General features: G+C 49.4%; 1 protein-coding gene across 1 annotated transcript in view; it reads right to left on the reverse strand.

The window, feature by feature from the left end:
- The window catches only part of TTLL10 (tubulin tyrosine ligase like 10), a 448,425-nt gene that overhangs the window by 46,908 nt on the left and 381,364 nt on the right, over positions 1-20,153 (reverse strand). Inside the window, exon 13 of the mRNA XM_085609638.1 lies at positions 19,940-20,056. Within this exon, the coding sequence (XP_085465764.1) occupies positions 19,940-20,056 (117 nt within the window). The remainder of the gene's footprint in view (positions 1-19,939; positions 20,057-20,153) is intronic.

Genomic DNA, 20,153 nt, shown 5'->3' on the forward strand with positions numbered 1-20,153 from the left:
ATACACCACCTTTTCCCGAAACATGCACCAGTCCATATTTTCCTTCCAGGCCGAAACAGTCGGGGACCTCTGGGAACCCCACAGTTGAGCAATATCGCACTTGGCCACCATATATCCCAGAGTCACCCACCACGTCTGTGGCGCCGAATAGTCGGTTGGTTCCCACACGTTCAACAGGCATCTCCTCGCTTCGGGCAGCAGCGACACACGCGTAACCACCCGCAGGACCTCATGCACACCACGCCAGAATCGCTCCACCTCTGGGCATTCCCACAAAATATGAAGAAAGGTCCCCAAAGAACCACACCCACGCTTACACAACCCGTCCACAGCATAGCCCATACGCACTAGCCTTGGCCCCGTTATGTAGACCCTATGGAGTATCTTGAGCTGGACGAAGCGGAGGCGGGCCGGTATGGCCACCTCTTTCGGGGAGGCCACCGCAGAGACCCAGTCCCCGTCCCCGTCGTCCAGCTCCAATCCATCGGCAACCCAAGCCGCGCGAAGATCAATCAGCAATCCCGAGCGGTCATTAATCAGTTTTTTATAGATTAACGAGATCGTGCTTTCCGGTACATGTCCATCCAGCACTCTATCCTCCAGAGGGGAGTACTCCGGGATGGAGGCGACGTCCGGGAAGGCGGAGCATAGTGCATGACGGATCTGCATATACCGAAAATACTCCCTGTCTTGCAACTGGAATTCCGTCTGCAGCATCTCAAATGTTTTGAATCCCCCCCTCGTCCAGAGATCCCCCACCCTGCTGATGCCTATCATGTCCCACTTCTCGAAGCCCTTCGAGGTCCACAGGGAGCCCAACTGCTCAGATGCGTACAGTGGTGACGCCCGGGTCAAACGATCCTTCCACCCCATCGCTACATTAGCCGCGTGCCACACTCGTACCATGACACGCGTGGGGCCCGTCAGACGTGCGTCGAGCGAGCTGGAGTAGAGCGCTCGATTATAGTCACCACCCGGCAGTAGCATCTTATCCATTTCAAAGGCCGGGTTTAGGGCGGGCCCGTATAGGCCGTGATTAATCGCCGCCAGCTGGGAGGCCCAATAATACCGTTTAATATCCGGGAGGGCAATCCCCCCGTCATACCACGGGAGCGTCAGCTTCGCCAGGGCGATACGCGGTCTCCCGTCCCAGAACAGGCGGCGTTGCAAACTCTCCACCTCGCGGAAGTAGCGCGCCGGGACGAGGTCCATTGTATTCTGCAGAGCGTAAAGGAAACGCGGCAGCGACATCATCTTAAACAATGCCGCCCGGCCGAGCGGCGAGAGCGGCAAACGCCGCCAACGCGCGACATCCTCCTTCAGGCGCTGGAGGGGGGGAAGCAGGTTTCGATCATACCGGGCCTCCGCGTCCAGGGTGATGAAGACACCCAGGTACCTAAATCCCTGCGGGGCGATCTGAATAGGACAGCCCCGTGGAAGGATAGGAGCCTCCCCAGAGATAACATACACGCACGATTTAGCCCAGTTGATGACAAGGCCGGAGTTACGACCAAAGGAATGCAATACATCAACCAGTACTATCAGTGATTTACGTGGGGAAGCCAGGTACAGGAGAATATCGTCAGCGTATAGAGATACGCGGTCCTCATACTCGGGGGTCCAGCGGAGACCACGAATAGAAGGTTCCCACCGCAGCCACTCCGCCAGGGGCTCCAAGGCAAGCGCAAAAAGGAGCGGCGATAACGGGCAGCCCTGCCGCGTGCCCCTGCCCAACTCAAACTGAGCCGACACTCTACCGTTCACAACCACCTGCGCCAGTGGGCCAGAGTACAACAATTTAACCCAGCTGATAAACCCTGGGCCAAACCAAAATTTCGCGAGCGTCGCCCAAATATATGGCCATTCAAGTGTGTCAAACGCCATAGTGGCGTCCAAGGATGCCAAGATGGCCGGCTCCCGTATGAACGGGACACGTGCGAGGACCCCATGCAAACGCCGCAGGTTAAGCGCTGTGTTACGATGGGGAATAAAGCCGGACTGGTCCTGGTGGACCAAGTCACACACCACGCCGACCAGCCGATTGGCCAACACCTTGGCGAGAATTTTGGGCTCCGCATTCAATAACGAAATGGGTCGATAGGATGTGACCCGGTCCCGTGGCTTCCCCTCCTTGTGGATAACCACGATGGTAGCCAGACGCTGGTCTAGCGGGAGGGAACCCACCGAGTGGGCCGCAAGGAACATAGCACGGAGATGCGGTGCCAGCGTATCGGGTCGCAGTTTATACAACTCGATGGGAAGACCATTAGGACCCATGGCCTTGCCGGAAGCGACCGAGCGTATGGCGAGGGCAATTTCTTCGGAGGTTGGAGCGGCGTCCAACAACACTCTGTCCTCTTCCGAAAGGGAAGGCAGCGCGATATCTCTGAGCAGGGCATGGGAATCCTCTTCAGAGCGGGAAGACACTGGGGAATACACCCCACGGAAATAGTCCGCGAAGCAGGAGACAATTTCCTCCGGTTCAGTGACACACACACCATTCGTTTTCTCAATCAACGGGACAACTCGACTCGCTCTCTCTTTTTTATCCAGCCACGCAATCAATTTACCAGCCTTATCACCCACATCATACAGTCTCCCCTGTTGCTCTCTACTGAGGCCCCTGGCCGCCTCCGTGACGAGGGCCTTATAGGCCGCTTGCTTGAGTTGGAGAACATGTAATTTGTCATCCGTCACCCCACATTCTAGATCAACCTCCAACTCGGTTATCTCAGCTTCAACACGGGACACCTCCTCCCGCTCGCGCCTCCGGGAGTGGGAAATAAGGGACAGGGCCTCTCCTCGGAGTACTGTCTTGAACGCCTCCCACAGTGAGACCGCCGATGACACAGACCCCACATTCTCGTCAAAATAGCGCTTAAGGGATTTAATCAGCTCTGCGCGAATGGTGGGGTCACGCAGGTACCAGGGATTGATCGGGGCCACTCTACCCTCTCCCCTCGGCAAAATATCAAAGTGCAACAAGAGCGGGGAGTGGTCCGAAATACCCCGTGCCAAATGGCGCACCTCTCCCACCCTTCCCACATAGGCCGCTGGGACCAGGACATAATCTAGCCGTGAGAGACTACCATGAGCCCCTGAATGGAAGGTGTACTGTAGCTGCGTGGGATGTTTTAAACGCCAACAATCCACCAGCCCCAGGGTATCCAAGAGGCCAGATAACCACGCTTGGGCCCGGGGGAGATCCCTAGGGGGGTGACGATCCACAGTTCCGGAAACTACAGCATTAAAATCCCCCCCCACCACTAGAATCCCCTCCGGAAGGCCAAGGAGGAGGCGCCCCAGGTCCACAAAGGTGGTCGTCTGCAGCCCCGGCGGGACATATACTGACACAAAAACGACCACTCTGCCCTCCATTCTGCCCACCAAAACCGTGTAACGTCCCCTATCGTCATGGCGCACCTCATCAATCTCCAACGGGAGCGAGTTTTTAACCATAATGCCCACACCCCTTGAACCAGACGTGAAGCCCGAATGGGCCACAAGGCGGTAGCCCCGTCGATTCATAGCGCAAAAGGAGTTGCCAATGAGGTGCGTCTCCTGCAGAAAAACTATATCGGGCGAAATTATCTTCAAGAACTGCAGGACCACACCTCGTTTTATCCTGTCCCCCAGTCCATTAACATTCCAGGACAACAAACTCAGTCCCCTACCCCCCATCATAAACAGAAGTCATCACTCGTCCCCCAGAGAGCACTGTAGAAATAACACAATGATACGTTTGCCTTGTGGTGAAAACGAATAACACCCCACCCCAACCCACCCACTCCAACAAAACTCCCCCCTCCCTGCACCCCTGCATGAGCCCGGACAGCCCCCCCAACTTGCAGTGTGCCTGTCGCCCCTATAGATTGAAACTAACTAGACCCCCTAGAGGAGGAAAGAGTACCCCTTCTAGACCCCACACAACCTCCATGGGAGGGGAATGTACAAAGACAGACGCTTGATCTAAAGTAGCATCGTATTCGTCCAGAGTGAGGCCCAATATTGACCCCTCAGTCCCGATCCAGTGGGCCGTCTCCTCCCGCCGCCCCCCCCGCCATCTCGATCACGATCTCCAGACAGAGTGTCCAGCCAGTGCCCGGCCGCTTCGGGACGATCAAAAAAGTGCGTGCGACCATCCACCTCCACTCGCAGCTTGGCCGGGAAGAGCATAGCGTATTTTAAGTTCAGGTCCCGAAGTCGGCGTTTGACGCCCAGGAAGCTCAGTCTTTGCTTCTGGACCGCTTGGGTGAAATCAGGGTAAAAGTTCACCTCCATATTTTCCAGCTTAACCGGCCCATGTAGTCTGGAGGCTTGTAGGATCGCGTCTCTGTCCCGAAAGTTAAAAATCCGGGCAATGAGAGGTCGCGGAGGGGCTCCGACCTTCGGCCTTCCCCCGGGAACTCTGTGGGCCCTCTCCACGGCAAAAATTTTGCTCAGTCCCCGAGGCTGGAGATGGGTAGCGATCAGGTCCTCCACAAATAGATCCGCCGCCGCTTCCTCCCGTCCCTCGGGTACTCCGATGATGCGGATATTATTCCTCCGGGCCCGACTCTCGGAGTCCTCAAGGCACCGATCCATAAGTGCGCTCGCCTGACCAAGCCGGCGCACCTCCAGTTGTAGTGCCGCCACCTCAGTCGTAAGGCCCGATGCGGTTTGGGCCAAAGAATCAACTCGATCGTTGGTCTTGGAAAGATCGGCCCTCACCAGGCCAACATCCACAAGGACCGCGTCGATCTTCTGTGCCAAGGTGTCGAACCGCTGGCCCACCGAGGCCTTCATCTCGGAAATGGCGCCCATGACGTCGTGGAGAGTCAGATCCGTGGGCAAGTCCGGGGCATCAGAAGGGCCCTCAGGGGACTTGTGCGGTCCGCCGGGAGATCCCCTCTGGAGGGTATAGCGGTCCATGCTGTTGGCCTGATGGACGGTGCCACGCCGGGTCGACTTGGTCTTTGACCGATCCCCATCTTGTTTCGTGGCCATCGCCGCTGGTCCCACAATCGCACCAGCAACGCCGTAAAGGGCAGGCAATCAGGGCCACGAGCTCCGGGGGGGCCACCCCAGATCGGCGGGGTGGGTCACAGCCGGCAGGCAGGCAGGGTCCCCCAGCGAAGTCACACCAACACAAAAGGCTCCGCGATCTCACTTGCAGAGACGGTGCGAAAGCGAAAGCAAAAGTGCGGGGTACGCGACTCGCCAGGCTCGGCCCGCCGTTGTTGTTCACTTTGCCACTGGGTCACCCCCAACGCAAATCCGGGGTTCGGCGAGAAGAAGGCCGCAAACTTCAATCAGTGCTCACTCCGGCACCCGGGGTCCGATTCGAGAGCGGAAAACGGGTACCACCTCAGCTCAGGCTCACCAACACAGTCCCCTCAACCGAGGCAGGATGAATTCAGGATAGATGTAGGAGGTTGCGGAGGTCCTCGGGAGCCTCGCACCTACGCGGCGATCTTGGTTGCGCGCTAGGCTCCTCCCCACGTATTTATAATTCTTAAGGTGAGTACAACATTAAAAAGAAAGGCTGCTTTCTTGGTTTTCGTGTGCTTTTTCACTAGGTCCATAAAGTGGGAGATTTATAAAAAAGGACCAGGAAACATAATATCTCCTATTATCTTGCTTTGGAGGGCGTGTTAGGAGGGAGAAAGTTAGAATAAAGCAATTTTTTAAAAGTTAAAAACGAGGGTTCCCGGCCTCCATCAGAAGAGTGGGTTCCTGTGTATTCATGATAGGTCGGGCACACTGGACAGCACTAAAGTGTGGGAAAAGAAAAACACGGCTATAACCTTACCTGGGAGGAAAGCATGCTGCGTGCCTGCAGTAACAGTGCACAGATGTACAGAGTGAATCAAGGGGTTGAGCACGCAGAGGTGCTGCCCCCATCCAGGGAGCCCGGCACCAGCGGGGGGTGGACATCATGGTTGTAAAGCACCCGCACTTTGACAGCCAGGGAGAAAACAACTGAACCACCCCACCATTTGAAATCAAACGGATGGTGTTGAGGCAAAATACAGCAATGTGTGATGTCATCAACATGGGATGCGAGGTTTCCTTCCGGGCTGCAGGCTTTTGGCTCCGGGCTGACTTTTTCCAACGTAGCTTTCCAGGGTTGGAGGAAGAGTGTGACAAACTAAAAACACCCCATTCTCCTTTCTTTGATTTTTCTTCATTCTGTTTCAGCCGGTCTTCCATGTTTTCATTCTTGTTCTTTACGGGTTGTCTCTCTTTTTCCCCATTGTTTATTCTTTACCTGACTGTCGTTTAATGTAACTAAAAGGAGCGCTCCGAAGAACAACGGAAGACCGGCTCACACTGCCTGCATCGCATTAAAAGTAAACAAACGAGTGCTGGCTGCACACTTGTTGCTTTGACACAAAGTTCCTTTGACAGGTGAAGAGGCTCTATAAATGCGTGATAATTATTTTTAAATGCGGTGATGCGGGAATGTGCCTTAAAACGCGTGATGCGTGGCACTTGACAGGGTTGTGATTGCATGATGGCACAGATGTCTGTCTAACTGAGAGAGATCAAAAGAAGCAAGAAGGGAACCTTTTCACCTTGTGCTTTCCAGGGCACTGTCTTCTGAAGGAAGAATAGACGTCACAGCCCTCTGGGGCCACGGGATGTAAATCTACACTCATGTGATGTGGCACGCCTTTTTAAATATATCTGAAATAGGCACATTTGATGCAACGCACATGAGCTCTGTCTAGAAAAGTACAATGTGACCAGGATTCTGGACATAGTGATGGCCATTTCTGCACCTGAATGATCCAATTGGGCTGCAAGCGGTGGGAGGGAGCCCGCCACTATAATGGTGATGGGACCGACCGCCAGACGTGCGGTGGTCCCAACGCCCAATTAGGATGCGCCCGCCATACTGGCGGGTGCATCTTGGCCTTTTACCATTGCGGACGGTGCTGCTGGCTGCAGCACGTCCTCAATGGTAAAATGGCATGCACAGCATTTTCCTGCACCACGTGGCAGGGATCACATGATGCCTGCCACTTGGTGCAGGGAACTGCAGGGGGTACCATGGGTACCCCCCAAGTGCAACCACCACCTCCCAACCCCTGGGGGCCCACAACAGGCCCCCAAAGCCAGTCCCCGCCAGCCCTTCCATGGCGGCATCGCCACCATGGCAGGGCCTGTTGACAACCCACATCATAATATGGCTGGCGGTTCCGACTAGGCACCGCCACCATATTACTGGCCACGTACTGCCTGGCCGGCAATCGGAACAATTGCCGACCGGCGGAAAAGTGGCAGACGGACTTTGCATCCGCCGCGATACCCATCGCCATCATGATATGGCAGGGGGTATTTCTCGTTACGCCATCATAATGAACCCCTAAATTCTATGAAATTTTACAGATATATTATACAGGTGTATCAAAGTTGTATCCATAACAGAGTGGCACTAAACCCCCCTCCTTCACAATTATCAACTGACCACTCACCATGATCAAGTTTCCTGCTATTACCGTCCTCACCAGTGGTGTCTGGCAATGTTTGAAAGTGGGGGGGCGTAAAACTGGCCAGAGTACCACCTGCCCCAATTGTTTTCAAAATTTGCCTCACTCATACTCTCACCCAGTCACATTTACTCTTTTCCTCCCTCCCTCACTCACTCTAACTCACATTCTCTCACTCATTCTCACTCCTACTCACTCTAACTCCCTGTTACTCACGCACTAACATATGCATACTCACCTGTTCTCATTCTCACTTACTAACACAGTTACACTTTGACTCTGGAGCCTGGTTCAGCTGCATCCGCTGCACCATTGATAGCTACACCCCTGACTCATGTCCACTCCCTCTTACAGCCTCCAATCAAACACTCAGTCCAACACACTCAGACTCCTTCACTCTCATTCTCATACTCACTTTCACTTATTCATACACACTCTCAAACTCAGATTCTCACTAAGGGTGGGCGGTGATCACCGCTCTGCCAACGGAGTTTGCAAAGTTTTGCCAACTCCACGCTCCACTGAGAGCACGGAGTCCAGCAAACATTTCCGATTCCGCCATGTGGCGGAGTTTTCCCCACACCCTACCCTAACCACAGATAATCACTTGCACTGTTGGTATTGACTCTGCGGCCACGGGAGACCTTCCTCGCAGCTCCAACAACCTCTGTGGTCAGGTAGCGAAAATATCCCTGTCAACTGCCTTCCACAAAGCAGCAATTTGTCTGTGTTACGCATTGCGTACCACCCTGCATGTGTTCTTTAAAGAAAAACATGCCTGCAACGTCTTCCTTAAACCCTCCCGTCGAACAATTTATCAGCAGGATTAACAAATGAGACTGTGCACTAATAACATATTATATAGCCCACTCTCTCCTCAGAACCCCACTCGGTTCACTTAACTCACTACTACCGGGCGATGTCTGGGGAAGCCATGGAGCTGCTCTGGGCCTCAGGGTGGGACAGTGGGAGCCCCTGCGGCGACAGTGGAAGGGCTCGAGGGCTGTAGTGTTGGGGATAGTCGACTTTGCCGTCGGCTCGCAGTCGGCCCTGTCCTGGACAAGACTGGGCTCACAGGAGCAAGCGCAAGAAGGCGTTGCTAAGGCACACCTAAAGAGCATGGCCAGAGCAGAAACACTAATCTCCGAGAGCCTATGCTACTCATAATTGTGCCAAGTGGGCTGAGCAGAACTCCGTGGAATTCCACTGAGTTTCTGTGCAACTCCACGGAATTCCACGTAGTGCAACTCCGCAAACTCCACCCACCCTTAATTCTCACCCACTTTTATTCTCATTGACACTTTTAAACACACTCACACACCAATTTTCCCTCTAATTTTATTCCTCTGTGTGCGGCAATGAAATATCTCCGTTCACTACAGCGAAGGTTGCGTGCACCAAAGACATGTTTTAAAGGACAATTTTGCCAGGGATTAGTCAGTCACATATGAGACTATGCCTCACACTGTATCTGACCTGTGACTGATGTATCCCAACCATAACTTTTGGCTTAGGAAAGGCATTAGACTACTAATAGGTCTCTATGATCCCCAATACAACAGAGCAACCTGCAAAAGAAAGCATAGGCACAGGCATCTCTCTGTGCTTCCTCTCCTTCACTTAGCCTCATGGATACTCAGAACGGCTCCGGGCCGTCATGAGTCACGGTAGTGGTGTGCTCATGACGGCCGGGAGCCGTTCGACCGTTGCTGCTCCGCCCAGGCGTGCCTAATTCCCCGCCTGTGTGGGCGAATTAATTGGTGGGTGGAGTTCGGCCGGCTCCCGGCCGTCATGAGCACACGCCCACCGTGATTTATGATGGCCGGGAGCCGTCCTGGGTACCTGCGTGCCATGCCCAGCCCCGCCCCCCCTCGCAGCGCGGGGAAATTTGCCGCGCGGCGAAGGAGTTAAGAAACCCCTTCTCTGTGGGCTTCAAAATTCTCTGGCCCTGAGCTGAAATGCATGTGTACACAGCCTGACTCCCCTCAGTGGACTGCGGTGGGCTAGCACTTTGTGATCTGATGCAGAGTTGGATGAGCCACTGAAAGCCCGAGCTAGATGACTGGCTTGGGTTCAGCTCAAGATCCTCTTGGACCCTGGTGCCCAAAAAGAGCCAAGCTTTCATGAGATTTCTGCCTATCAATACGCTCTTACCTCATACACCAAGAGTTAAAAACAAAGCAGTACTCTGATGTAAAATAGGCACGAGGTAGATACACCCATCTTATGGCTGAACTGCACAATGTGAATCTAGAAAGCCTGGGTTCAATCCCAGCTACCCTATTTCACCAAATTGTGTGATTCTATGCAAATATTTTATTTCTTTGAGCCTCCTTTTTCTTCATTATTACACATGACAGCAAGTTCAAATATGTGAATCCAGGATGTGCGCTGGCCAAAATCCTGTTGTGTTTGATTTAATAGACTATGGGTCAGATGTAGGTGACCAAATAGCGATCGGTAACACTGAAATTAGCAGAAATTCAGCATTTGCGATTGCTATTTGGCTGCAAGCAATGTAGGTGAGTTTAAACCTACTAGCAAAATAAGGAATCGCAAAATTGCGATTCCTTATTTTGCTCTTGCATTTAAGGAATCGGAAATTGCGATTCCTTAAATGCAATGTAAGTAGCACAAAAGAAAGTGCACTTTAGCCTTAAGGAATCGCTAATTACCACCAACTTCAAGTTGGTGGTAATTAGCGATTTCCTTTAAAAAAGCACTTTTCTGCTTTTTTTAAAGTGACATATGGCACACATTCATGCCCTTAGGGCATTTATTTGTGCCACATTTCAGGGGTGCAACAGGGTGTCCTTTTGACACCCTGGCACCCTTGAAATAGCGCCCGCTATTTGCTAATCTTTAATAGCGAATCGCAAATAGTGAATATCTTCCTTTTCATTCCTATGGGCCTCCTAGCCCATAGGAATAATTGGGTAGGTATTCCTTATTAGCTAATCTCAATTTGCGATTCGTTATTAAGGAATATTAAGGAAATGCTAATATTTTAGCGACTCTTACCTACATTCAATTTTGCGAGTCCATAATAATGAATTGGTAAAATTCGCTATTAAGGAATCGCAAATTTGATTTTACCTATATCTGGCCCTATAAGTTTGCTCTAGAGTTGAACGAGCCACTGAAAGCTTGATCCAATTGCCTAGCTCTGGCTCAGCTCAAGGTTCCTTTGGACCCTCAAACCAAAAATTAGCCGAACTTTCGCAAGAGACAATGTGGCCTCGTAGTTTTAACTGCCAACCATGTCACATGGGAAACAGGGTTCAACTCACACTGGGCTGAAAAAAACGTTTTTCGCAGGCGGTTTCCAGTGTGAAGAGCTCTTATGTCCTTGGGTAAGGTTTATGCTGTGATCTGTGTGAAGCTGCCAAAAATAAAATGTGTATTCTGGTTGTCACCTACACTCTAATCTCATCCTCCAAGAATTACTAACAAAGCATTAGCCTTCGATGTCAGAGATACCCATCTATTGGTCTAATTGCAGTGTGATACTGGAAAATCTGGAATCAATCTCAGTTTCCCTGCTTGGCCAAATTGTGTGGTCAAAGATAAATATTTGATTTCACCAAACCTCCTTTTTGTTCATTATAATATAGGAGAGCACCTTTGAATAAGTCCATTCAGGGTGAGCTCTGTACAAAAACATCTATGTATTTGATTTAATAACCTAAAATGTTGTTCTATTTATAATAAGAATCTAATCCATGTTTAAGGTACACATGTCAACTCACTCGCCTCCTAGTCAGACCCCACCCAGTATATCGCAATTTACAAACAAATTGCAAAATCAGCACTTTTGTAAAACTCCCATAATTTTTACAATAATGCCTACAAAAATTGGCACTGTAAATAAATAGAGGCAGATTCCCCTTCTATTGGCTCTGCTCTGTGCTGAGCCAATGAAAGGAGGGCGAGCAACAGGTTAACAGGAGGTAGAGGTGTTAAGTTCCTCTGTCACCTGCCTTTAAAATACACAGGTCCTTCTCCTGTGCTATCAGGCCCCTGTCCTCCCCCTGCCGTTTGTATCATCAGCCCCAGTTACATTAAACACGTTTAGTTTTTCGGTACCGCGAGATTGAGTGATTTGGCCAGAATCATATGTTGAGCCAACGCTGGGACTCAGCCCTGGCCGTACCTCCACATCCTCTCAGTTTACGACAGAAAAGAGGAGTCATCCCCTCCTGTGTCTCCTCTTTCCCATGATAAACACCTCTCCCCTAACAACCCAGGACATCTCATGGCCTGTCTCTTCACCCTCATTGCCCTCCCACTCCCAAGCCTCAGGTGTACTCGCCACTCCATTTGCCACCTGCCGTAGGGTGTCCCTTAGGAATAGAGACCGTCCGATGCCAGAGAGAGCAGTTTTCAAATGTAGAAAGGCACACTCTAGCATCAAACAGCATCCTGTTCTGTGGTGCAGTGCTGCTGGACATTTCTGCCCGGTCACAGAAATGGACTCGTCAGAGTCTCCAGTACTGACCGAGTGGCAGTATTGTGACAAGCACATGTTCTGCCTGCCGCAAAAATACCGCATATTTTGTGGTTTGGGTTTGCAAACTTTGCTTTTTCCCCCTCAAAATTTGCCATCTCAGGCTGCAAAATCATGGGGGGGGGGGGGGGGTGGGGGCGTCAGCCTATTGTACTAACAGCACGGCCATCAGGCCGGGGTCAGGAATGTATCCCAGTACATGTTTAAAAACTCTCACTTTAATAAATATAGCAAAAACAATCTCATGCACTAAGTTGGAAAGCTTCCATGTGTTAAAGAAAAACACTTTACTGAAGTTTAAAGACACCTTATCCTATTTTAACATAATATCTGTTGCATGAGCCTGCCCTTGGATAGACTCTGCCCTCCCTGTTAATTTGTTGACTCTCCCCATACTATCTTGTTCGAAGCAGAGGACTGTAGGCTACATACAGGGTACAAGTAACATTGACTTGCCTCTTGCATTGTTGTCGGATCCTGAGGACTGAATGTGTCAAAGTTCGTGTTTTAAAACTATTACTTTTGATAAATGTGTCTCAATGGTTTAATATGACATTTCGAAACCAGGAAGCCTTGGGCAGCAGGAGAAAATACATTGTCAGGTTTGCTATTTTACTTGAATGGCTCTTCGAGAGTGGCCTTTCTCAGCATCTCGTTATACCAAATGCAGGCCTGTTTTCACCCTCTATGTTATGTCCACTTAAGTTTGTGCTAGTTTAGGGCAGGCTGCAACATCAACTCACACCTTGGGGTTGCTGGGGGGTCGATGGGCAATTGGAAGACAAACATCAGTAAAGTACCCTCAGGCTCTCTGTGAATGAAGCGGTGTTGGGGAGAGCCGCTTTTTCAATCTCTCTCCTTCAGGCTAATTGCACGTCCGACCTCCTTCACTGCTGGGTTCCTTTGTCCTTTATGCAGTGGAGCCACCATGCTGGTTTCTGATGCGACATGTGCGCTCGTTGAAGGACTCTGGGCGCTTCAGGGTAGCAGGGTTCGCATGCAGGTGCGCACCCTGGAGGGAACATAGTCACACACACACTTTCACTCAATCCCATTCATTATCAATCACTCACAAACATGCTTACAAACACATACACAGATGCATAGAAAAATATAAATATTTTACTTACCTTGCTTACTTAGCTGGCAACTCAGAGACTCCATAGCAGTAGCAGAGATTGAATGTGGTGCTGGGCATTGGAACTGTCAAGCCATGATTCCTAATGAGGAGCCAGACAGAGAAGTGTGCCAGGTTTCTGAAGGAGACCCACCTCAAGTCCTCTCCCTGCTTCTTAATAGGACTGGAAGCACAAGCCTATAAGAAACTGGGCTAGTGATGGGAATCCTTCTCCAGCTGATATGTGTGGTACTTCATTGGCTTCAGGGATGCACTGATGTGTGCTCTGACAGCCACATTTTAGCACATGTACTGTTGTGCTGCCTAAGACACGTGTAGCATGTCTGCTAAATAAAATGAATTGTGCCTGTCTGAGGGGATCATATTTACACATATTTAAACATCCACCTACAGGGTGTTTTATTTTGAAACAACACTCTGTAGATGGATTATGCCTCAGCCTCCTCCTCCTGTCATCAGGAGCCTGGAGAGGGCTGACGTGAGAACCAACAATGTTCATGAAGGCACCAAACTCTTGTTTCCATGATCACTGCTAAATTAAAAATGCTCAGGGGCCCTCACAGGAGGCAGAAGAGCTACTCCCTGAAGGCCTTGGTAAGGAGCCATCGTTGGTCCCACTCCTCTGTGGGATTACTCAAGATTAGGCTCAGGTGCAAAAGGCGCAAAAAAACTAATTGTTTCGAGGAGCAACTGAGATCAATGTCTCTTATTGCTTCTTTGCACAATAATCTTATGTGAGTTTAATATTTCTTATTGGAGTAATTACTGAGTTAAAAATATCTAAGGGCTGCCAGTATCGCTTTATTTTGAGAGGCCTTGGTAAATTTTTCAAAATGCACTTTTGGATGTTCACAGATATGAGTCCCCTAGCATCCCCCTTGTCAACATGTTTGATACACCTACTCGGGCCAATAGTGGCCCATGGTTTTCATTGAGACCAATAGAAACCTCTTTCACAAAGATATAGTTGTCCTATCCCTCAGCAATCCAGTTTCTAAGGTCCTCAAGCCAAAAATGTTGATTTGAGGTGATGTCTCTTCGCCTCTGTGAAATTAAGGGCCTAATTACGATGTCGGTCGGAAACACCCCAAACGGCATTCGGATTTTCCTAACCCGTGTCAGAAGGCATTTTTCTGACTGACTCAGAAACATTTTCCGACTGCCCAATTATGATAGAAGGTAACTGTTTGGTCTTTCTGACTCGGTTCCGATCGGTATTCCGAGACTCTGAGTCAGTCGGAGCCGAATCGTACAGCTCTATGTGTTTCTGACTGAGCAACTACAATTGCGTATTCAGACAGCCTTTCCGACTCAGTTTGTCTGACACGGAAAGGCAGTCAAAAACTGAGTTTGGGGGCCGGTAGCAGGCCCCCCTTCACCCAGAGGCCTCTGGTTGGGGACTGTGGGGGTACCCAAGTGACCCCTCTCTACAACCATGCACTGTGTGGCAGGAACCATGTGGTGCCCGTCACAGGGTGCAAGGTTTTTCTGCAACCACCCCTTTTTTCAATGGGATCCTGTGTTGTCGGTCTGAACACAGGCTCCCATTGAAGTCAATGGGAGTCTGACCGAATGGTGTTCGGAAACATCGGTCGGACTCCCTGAACCCGAGTAAGCCGGAAACGATTCCGACAAAAAGTCGGTCGGAATGCTTTCCGACCGACATTGTAATGAGGCCCTAAGTGTTGGAGAGACACCATCCCTGATTACAGAGAATCTTTTCAAGTACTTTGCAGAACACCCTCTTCCTTGGTCAAAGCGAACTTAGAACTGGACAAAAGTAGGGTGTTTTTAGATCCCATTTATGAACACATTTCCCAGAGATTGGATGTAGATCTGCTGTCTCATGCTTCAGAACCGATTTTGGTTGGTTCCCTTTCGAGTGTCGTTTCCAAGCTGTTCTCTAGATACAGCCTTCGTGCAAAGTGATGACTCACATAGCAGGTACCAGTGGAGCTGGCATGAAGCAAGAGTACCCACAAAAGGAGCAAAATGAAGTGCGACATCTCTGGATCTGGCTGTGTTCAGTCTTCATGAAAAATGCAGACATGACACTTCCACTGTCTGGGAGGCTTTCATTCCTCACACTCCATCTTGTGTCATGCTACAACCAGGGGCATCCAAAATGGATTATGTCATGTCTTGTTATGTTATCTGTGAAGCGCACTATAACCCACAAGGGTACATGGGGCTGAGTAGGTGTGTGTGCCTAGCCCCACCTATGGTAGGTTGGATAATTAAAATGTCAGGTCTTCAGCTTCTTGTGGAAATCAAGAAGTGAGGAGGAGGCTCAGGTGTGGAGAGGGGTGTTGTTCCATGCTTTAGAAGTGATGTAATACAACTCTGGTCCATATCATAAGCTCTCTCATTGTGCACATGCCAGCAAAACTTACCCGAGAAGGGTCAGTAGACTGCCCTTTCACTGAGAGAGAGGAAAACATTTATCCACACTATAAATCACAAAACACCATAGGCTGCAATGACCGCTTATTGTGATGGATCAAGGAGAGGGACCATAGTCCACTGTCTACCTCGAGGGCATATTCAGTCCATCCCTCGAGATCACAGAAAAGGCCCTGTGCTTTTCATTGTCATGGACAGGGATAGGCCATGCTAGATTAGTGTGATGCCAGAAACAAAATAAAACTCAGGATACAAGTTTCACATGCAGTCTGGCACTCAGAGCAGGGGCACACATCCGTTTACAATGCAGCCCTGTCCCAACAGCATGTTAACATGTATTTGTACCGCACATACAATATTGAGCATGGTGAAGTATTCTAGACAACAACCAAAACCTCCATCATAGCCGGACAAACACTGCAGCATTAACTGCAAGGTAATGGAATGGGCAAAATTAAATCAAATATATAATATAAATACATGGTGCTGATTTATAGCTATGGGCATAGAGTAGCCAAGAATAAATAGGAGAATAAGCCAGTGAAAGCCTGAAAGTAAAAAAGGATGCTATCTCTGAGGGCCCCTTTGGGTGCAATGCTTCAGCAGAGGCGGTGATCCCTGCATAACTGGCCGCTTTCGCCCTCCATCATGAGGACAGCATTCTGGATTCATGACAGCAGCGTGCCTGTTCAATCCGTGAATATAGATTGATGTAGATAGAGGTGGCTTCCATGGCAATTGCTTTAAAGATAATTTCAAGTGCCTTGAGATCAATCGTTCAAGGTTCTGGGCTCAAGGGAAGGCCATGGAAAATGGGGGGAGATCCTGACATTAGTCATTTTAAAGGGAGGGGCGAACTGGAAGGGGTGGATATATCTCAACTCATGATTGATTAGTTTACTTGATTCATGACAGGCACTTTATAACACACTTTACATTAAGAAGGTCTGTTAGCACATAGATGTTTGTTGCTTACAGAGGGAATACACGTCGGGCACATAAAAATAGATGGGCTTTAAGTTTTGATATGCATTTTTCGAAAAAGTGTACTAGGTTTGTGAGGGGAAGATTTTTGGGGATATGCATTAGGTGAATTTTTACCTCCACATGTTCAATTTAAGGAAATGTAACCCTGTTGGAGAAACAAGAGAGGCCAAGGTTGGGTATATATTTTTATGTGTGTTATTTAATTTTTTAAGCAATTTGATGCTCAACTTCTAATTGGTAAGGGCTACATTTAGCCTCTGAAAATTGGCCATATGTCTCTAAACTCAGTTTTCAGCCTGTCGGGCACTTGATGGTAGGAGTTCGTTTTCTGGAGCGCGCCAGATAAAAAATATTGAAATAATACAGCGCTGAGTTTGCCACATCAGGGACGGCAGTGCCTGGTGTGATGAGAGATTGAAGGAATATTCTTTGTTATCCATGAAAGGGGATAGTGCAGGTGGTTCATCCATGTTAAGGTATTTGTCTAAAATGTCCCAAGACTTCTTAATTTATCGAACCGGGAAAAACATGTCGCAAAAATGAGGAAAAATAAAGCATGGATAATTTAAGTGTCCCTGCAAGTCAAAGTTTCAATCAGCTGATGTTCAGCCGTGACTGAATCTCTTTTAAAATATTCAAATAGTTTAACATATTGGTTTGCAGACCCATTAATCTTTACCATAATCTGTTTATCATCAGGTCATGACTGATAATCCAGCCGCCATCAACGAATGACTGAAAGGAGCAATTTAAAAACTTGGTGAGAGAGAAAACCTATTGTACTGCTTCACAACTCTAGCCAACGGCTAAGAGAAGATGACATATAGCGCCATTGTTGCACCCCGAGAAAGGAGAAAACCGAAACACATTCCACTATTCAAACTCAAAAAAGATGGTTAGGGCAAAAAGGAGTACAAGCTGACTCAAAGGGCCTCATTACGATGGCGGTGAGACCGTCACCGACAGCCTGTCAGTGGTGGTCCCAACACCATCCATAGAAGTGGTCCGACCGCCGGATTATGATCCGATGGTCAGAGGCATTGGTCGCAGGGGAAAAACTGCTGCTTTTCAGACGAGCTTAAGGAGCCCATTGGGAAGCGGTCGGACCATAACCCCACAATAGGGGGAATGCCTGCTCATGCACTGCGGTATGGATTACGATGTCCGTTTCCCTCCGCCTGTAAATGGCAGTCCGACTGCCATGTACAGGCAGACAGAACGGGACTTTAGGTGCCCCTAGCAAGTCCCCCATCCCCTGTAGGCCTCCGCTATGGGCCTTGGAGGGGCACATGTTGTGCCCCCCCAAACATCAATGGACACTGCGCCACGCACCTCATGGTGCCTGGCACACGGTGCATGGTTGTTTAAAACATGCCTATTTCTATTGTGGCTTGTGCTGCGGCCCTTTTCCAGGCCGCAGCACAAGCCACAATAGAAAACTGCAAGTTATCATACTCTGAGGGGTGGAACCCCTGACTGCATGTCGGTCGGTATCCATTCCGCAACGATGGGGGTCAGACACTCCTCCGACCGCCATCATAATAAGGCCCAAAGTGTTGAACTTCTGACCGATCCAAAAGCACCAGGCATGCCAGGTTTCTGAGACCAAAGGGGATTAGGGATTCTTTTAGTGGGAACCCCACTATAAATTAGGGGTGCTCCCCATCTCATTTAAAAGTGGATGAATCGCTAGCAATCCAACATTACCACAGGTGGCTTTGAAATTGAAAACCTTTGACCTGTGGCATGCCCACCAGAGGACCGGTGCTCAATGTAGGAGAGATGGCCCTAGAGTAGTCATATTGATATACAAAGTTCCTGTTTGCAACTGCCAGGAAAAAGCTGTAAAAGATGTAATGACACCCCTCTCACACACACACTGAGCTGAATCTGTGTGTCAGTGCTGCATGCTTTTTAGTCAACCCACCCGCCACCTGGAGGAATATTTCAGAAGTATAAAAAAGTTTGCCCACTGGGGCCAAAACATCATGGTGCACGCTTGCCAAACCACCATCCAGTGTTTGCACAGAGGGCAGTGAGATCCCTCATAGGCAGAATGGGATCTCATAATGTGACAGGTACATGGTGACCTTTCTTTCATGCAAGTGCGATAAAATGACTACCACTGAAAAGGATGGTTAATAATATTCATTAATTAAGGCTTGAGATGTGTTCTATAGACATTAAATCTCAGCCTACCGAAAGAGGCTTGCATAGACACCTTCCATTAAATAGATGAATTAGGTTTCCAAATGACTCTCAGTCTTCATATGAGAAACTGGTTCGATTGTTTCCCATTTCAGATTCTTTGCAAGTTTTTGAGTGCACAGAGCGGGTTTGTGAGAAAGGAGCCAGCTTATCTTGTGATAAAATAGACAATAAATGGGGACCAGATGACACTAGGGGGAACATCTGCAACTACGCGGCCAGAGCCACGAGTTCCAGAAGCCTGCAAGCATAACCATGCTTGCCCGAATAACGCATTTACCAAAACCACACATATGCGTCGTTAAGGCAAATGCGCTCTAGTGTTCGGGATGAGTGGGACTTAAAACAGGAACAGGAGTGTCGGCATGGGAAGCGGACACGGGCAGGTAAATGGGGTGGGGCCGGGTCTGGGGGTTGCTTTTGTGAGGGCTTTAAGGGCTGGGTTTGGGAGAGTAGTTAAAGAATGGGCCGTTTTTAGGGCATCCGGGTGGGGGTGCAGGTAGGGGGTTTGTAATTTAGGGCTTAGGGCAGGGGCAGTTAGGGGTTTTGTAATTTAGGTCTTAAGGTGGAGGCGCACGTAGGGGGTTTGTAATTTAGGGTTCAGGGCGGGGGCAGGTAGAGGGTTTGTAATTTAGGGTTTAGGGCAGGTAGGGGGTTTGTAATTTAGGGCTTAGGGCAGGGGGAGGGAGGTCGGAGTGGTGGCGAACTTAGCCACGCATACACCCTTGTCAATCATGCCTTTACCACAAAATTACGTGGTAAAGGCCTGCTTAGTAAAAGAATGCGTGGTTAAGTCGTATTCGTGGTTCGGGCTGCGTGGTAGAGGCACACATGGTTGAGCCTTGCGTGCCTCTATCATACAGCCAACACTAGGTCCCAACCTGACAGGAGCATATAGGACAAATAGGGCAGAGAGGAAGGCTAGGTCCCATCCTGGTATGAGCATATAGATATGAATGGAGCTCTGAGCAAGGCTGGTTCTAATTATGGAACAAGAATACAGTGGCCCAACTTGAAACAGAAGAAGGGTGTGACTTATGCTGGGCAAAGTTTATAGGGAATACAGGAGCAGCACATACTTCCTATGAAGTGCATTAAACGTGTTTAGCGTGAAGCTCGTTGTTACTGCACGAAGTAGTAGTAAAAAGGCTTTACCTCTGGAGGATTGAAAGAGGAGGAAAGCTCAAATAAAATAAAACTTGATGTTTTTAAATAAGATACCTTAAAGTCTTCATCGATCAAGAAGTCACAGCCAATGAGGTCAAAGAATCCCATCTTACATTCAAGCTTGCTCTTCACAGCCATGAAGCAGTGGAACATGATCTGCTGCATTCGCTTCTGCAGAGGACAGAAGAGCAGAATTAGAAGACGGCATAGTCCTACATGGCTATCAGTGATTTTGGAGGGGAAAGGGTCACGTAGGCACCTGGGGTCA

The sequence above is a fragment of the Triturus cristatus genome, chromosome 1_2, assembly GCF_964204655.1.
Source record: "Triturus cristatus chromosome 1_2, aTriCri1.1, whole genome shotgun sequence".
Lineage (NCBI taxonomy): Eukaryota > Metazoa > Chordata > Amphibia > Caudata > Salamandridae > Triturus > Triturus cristatus.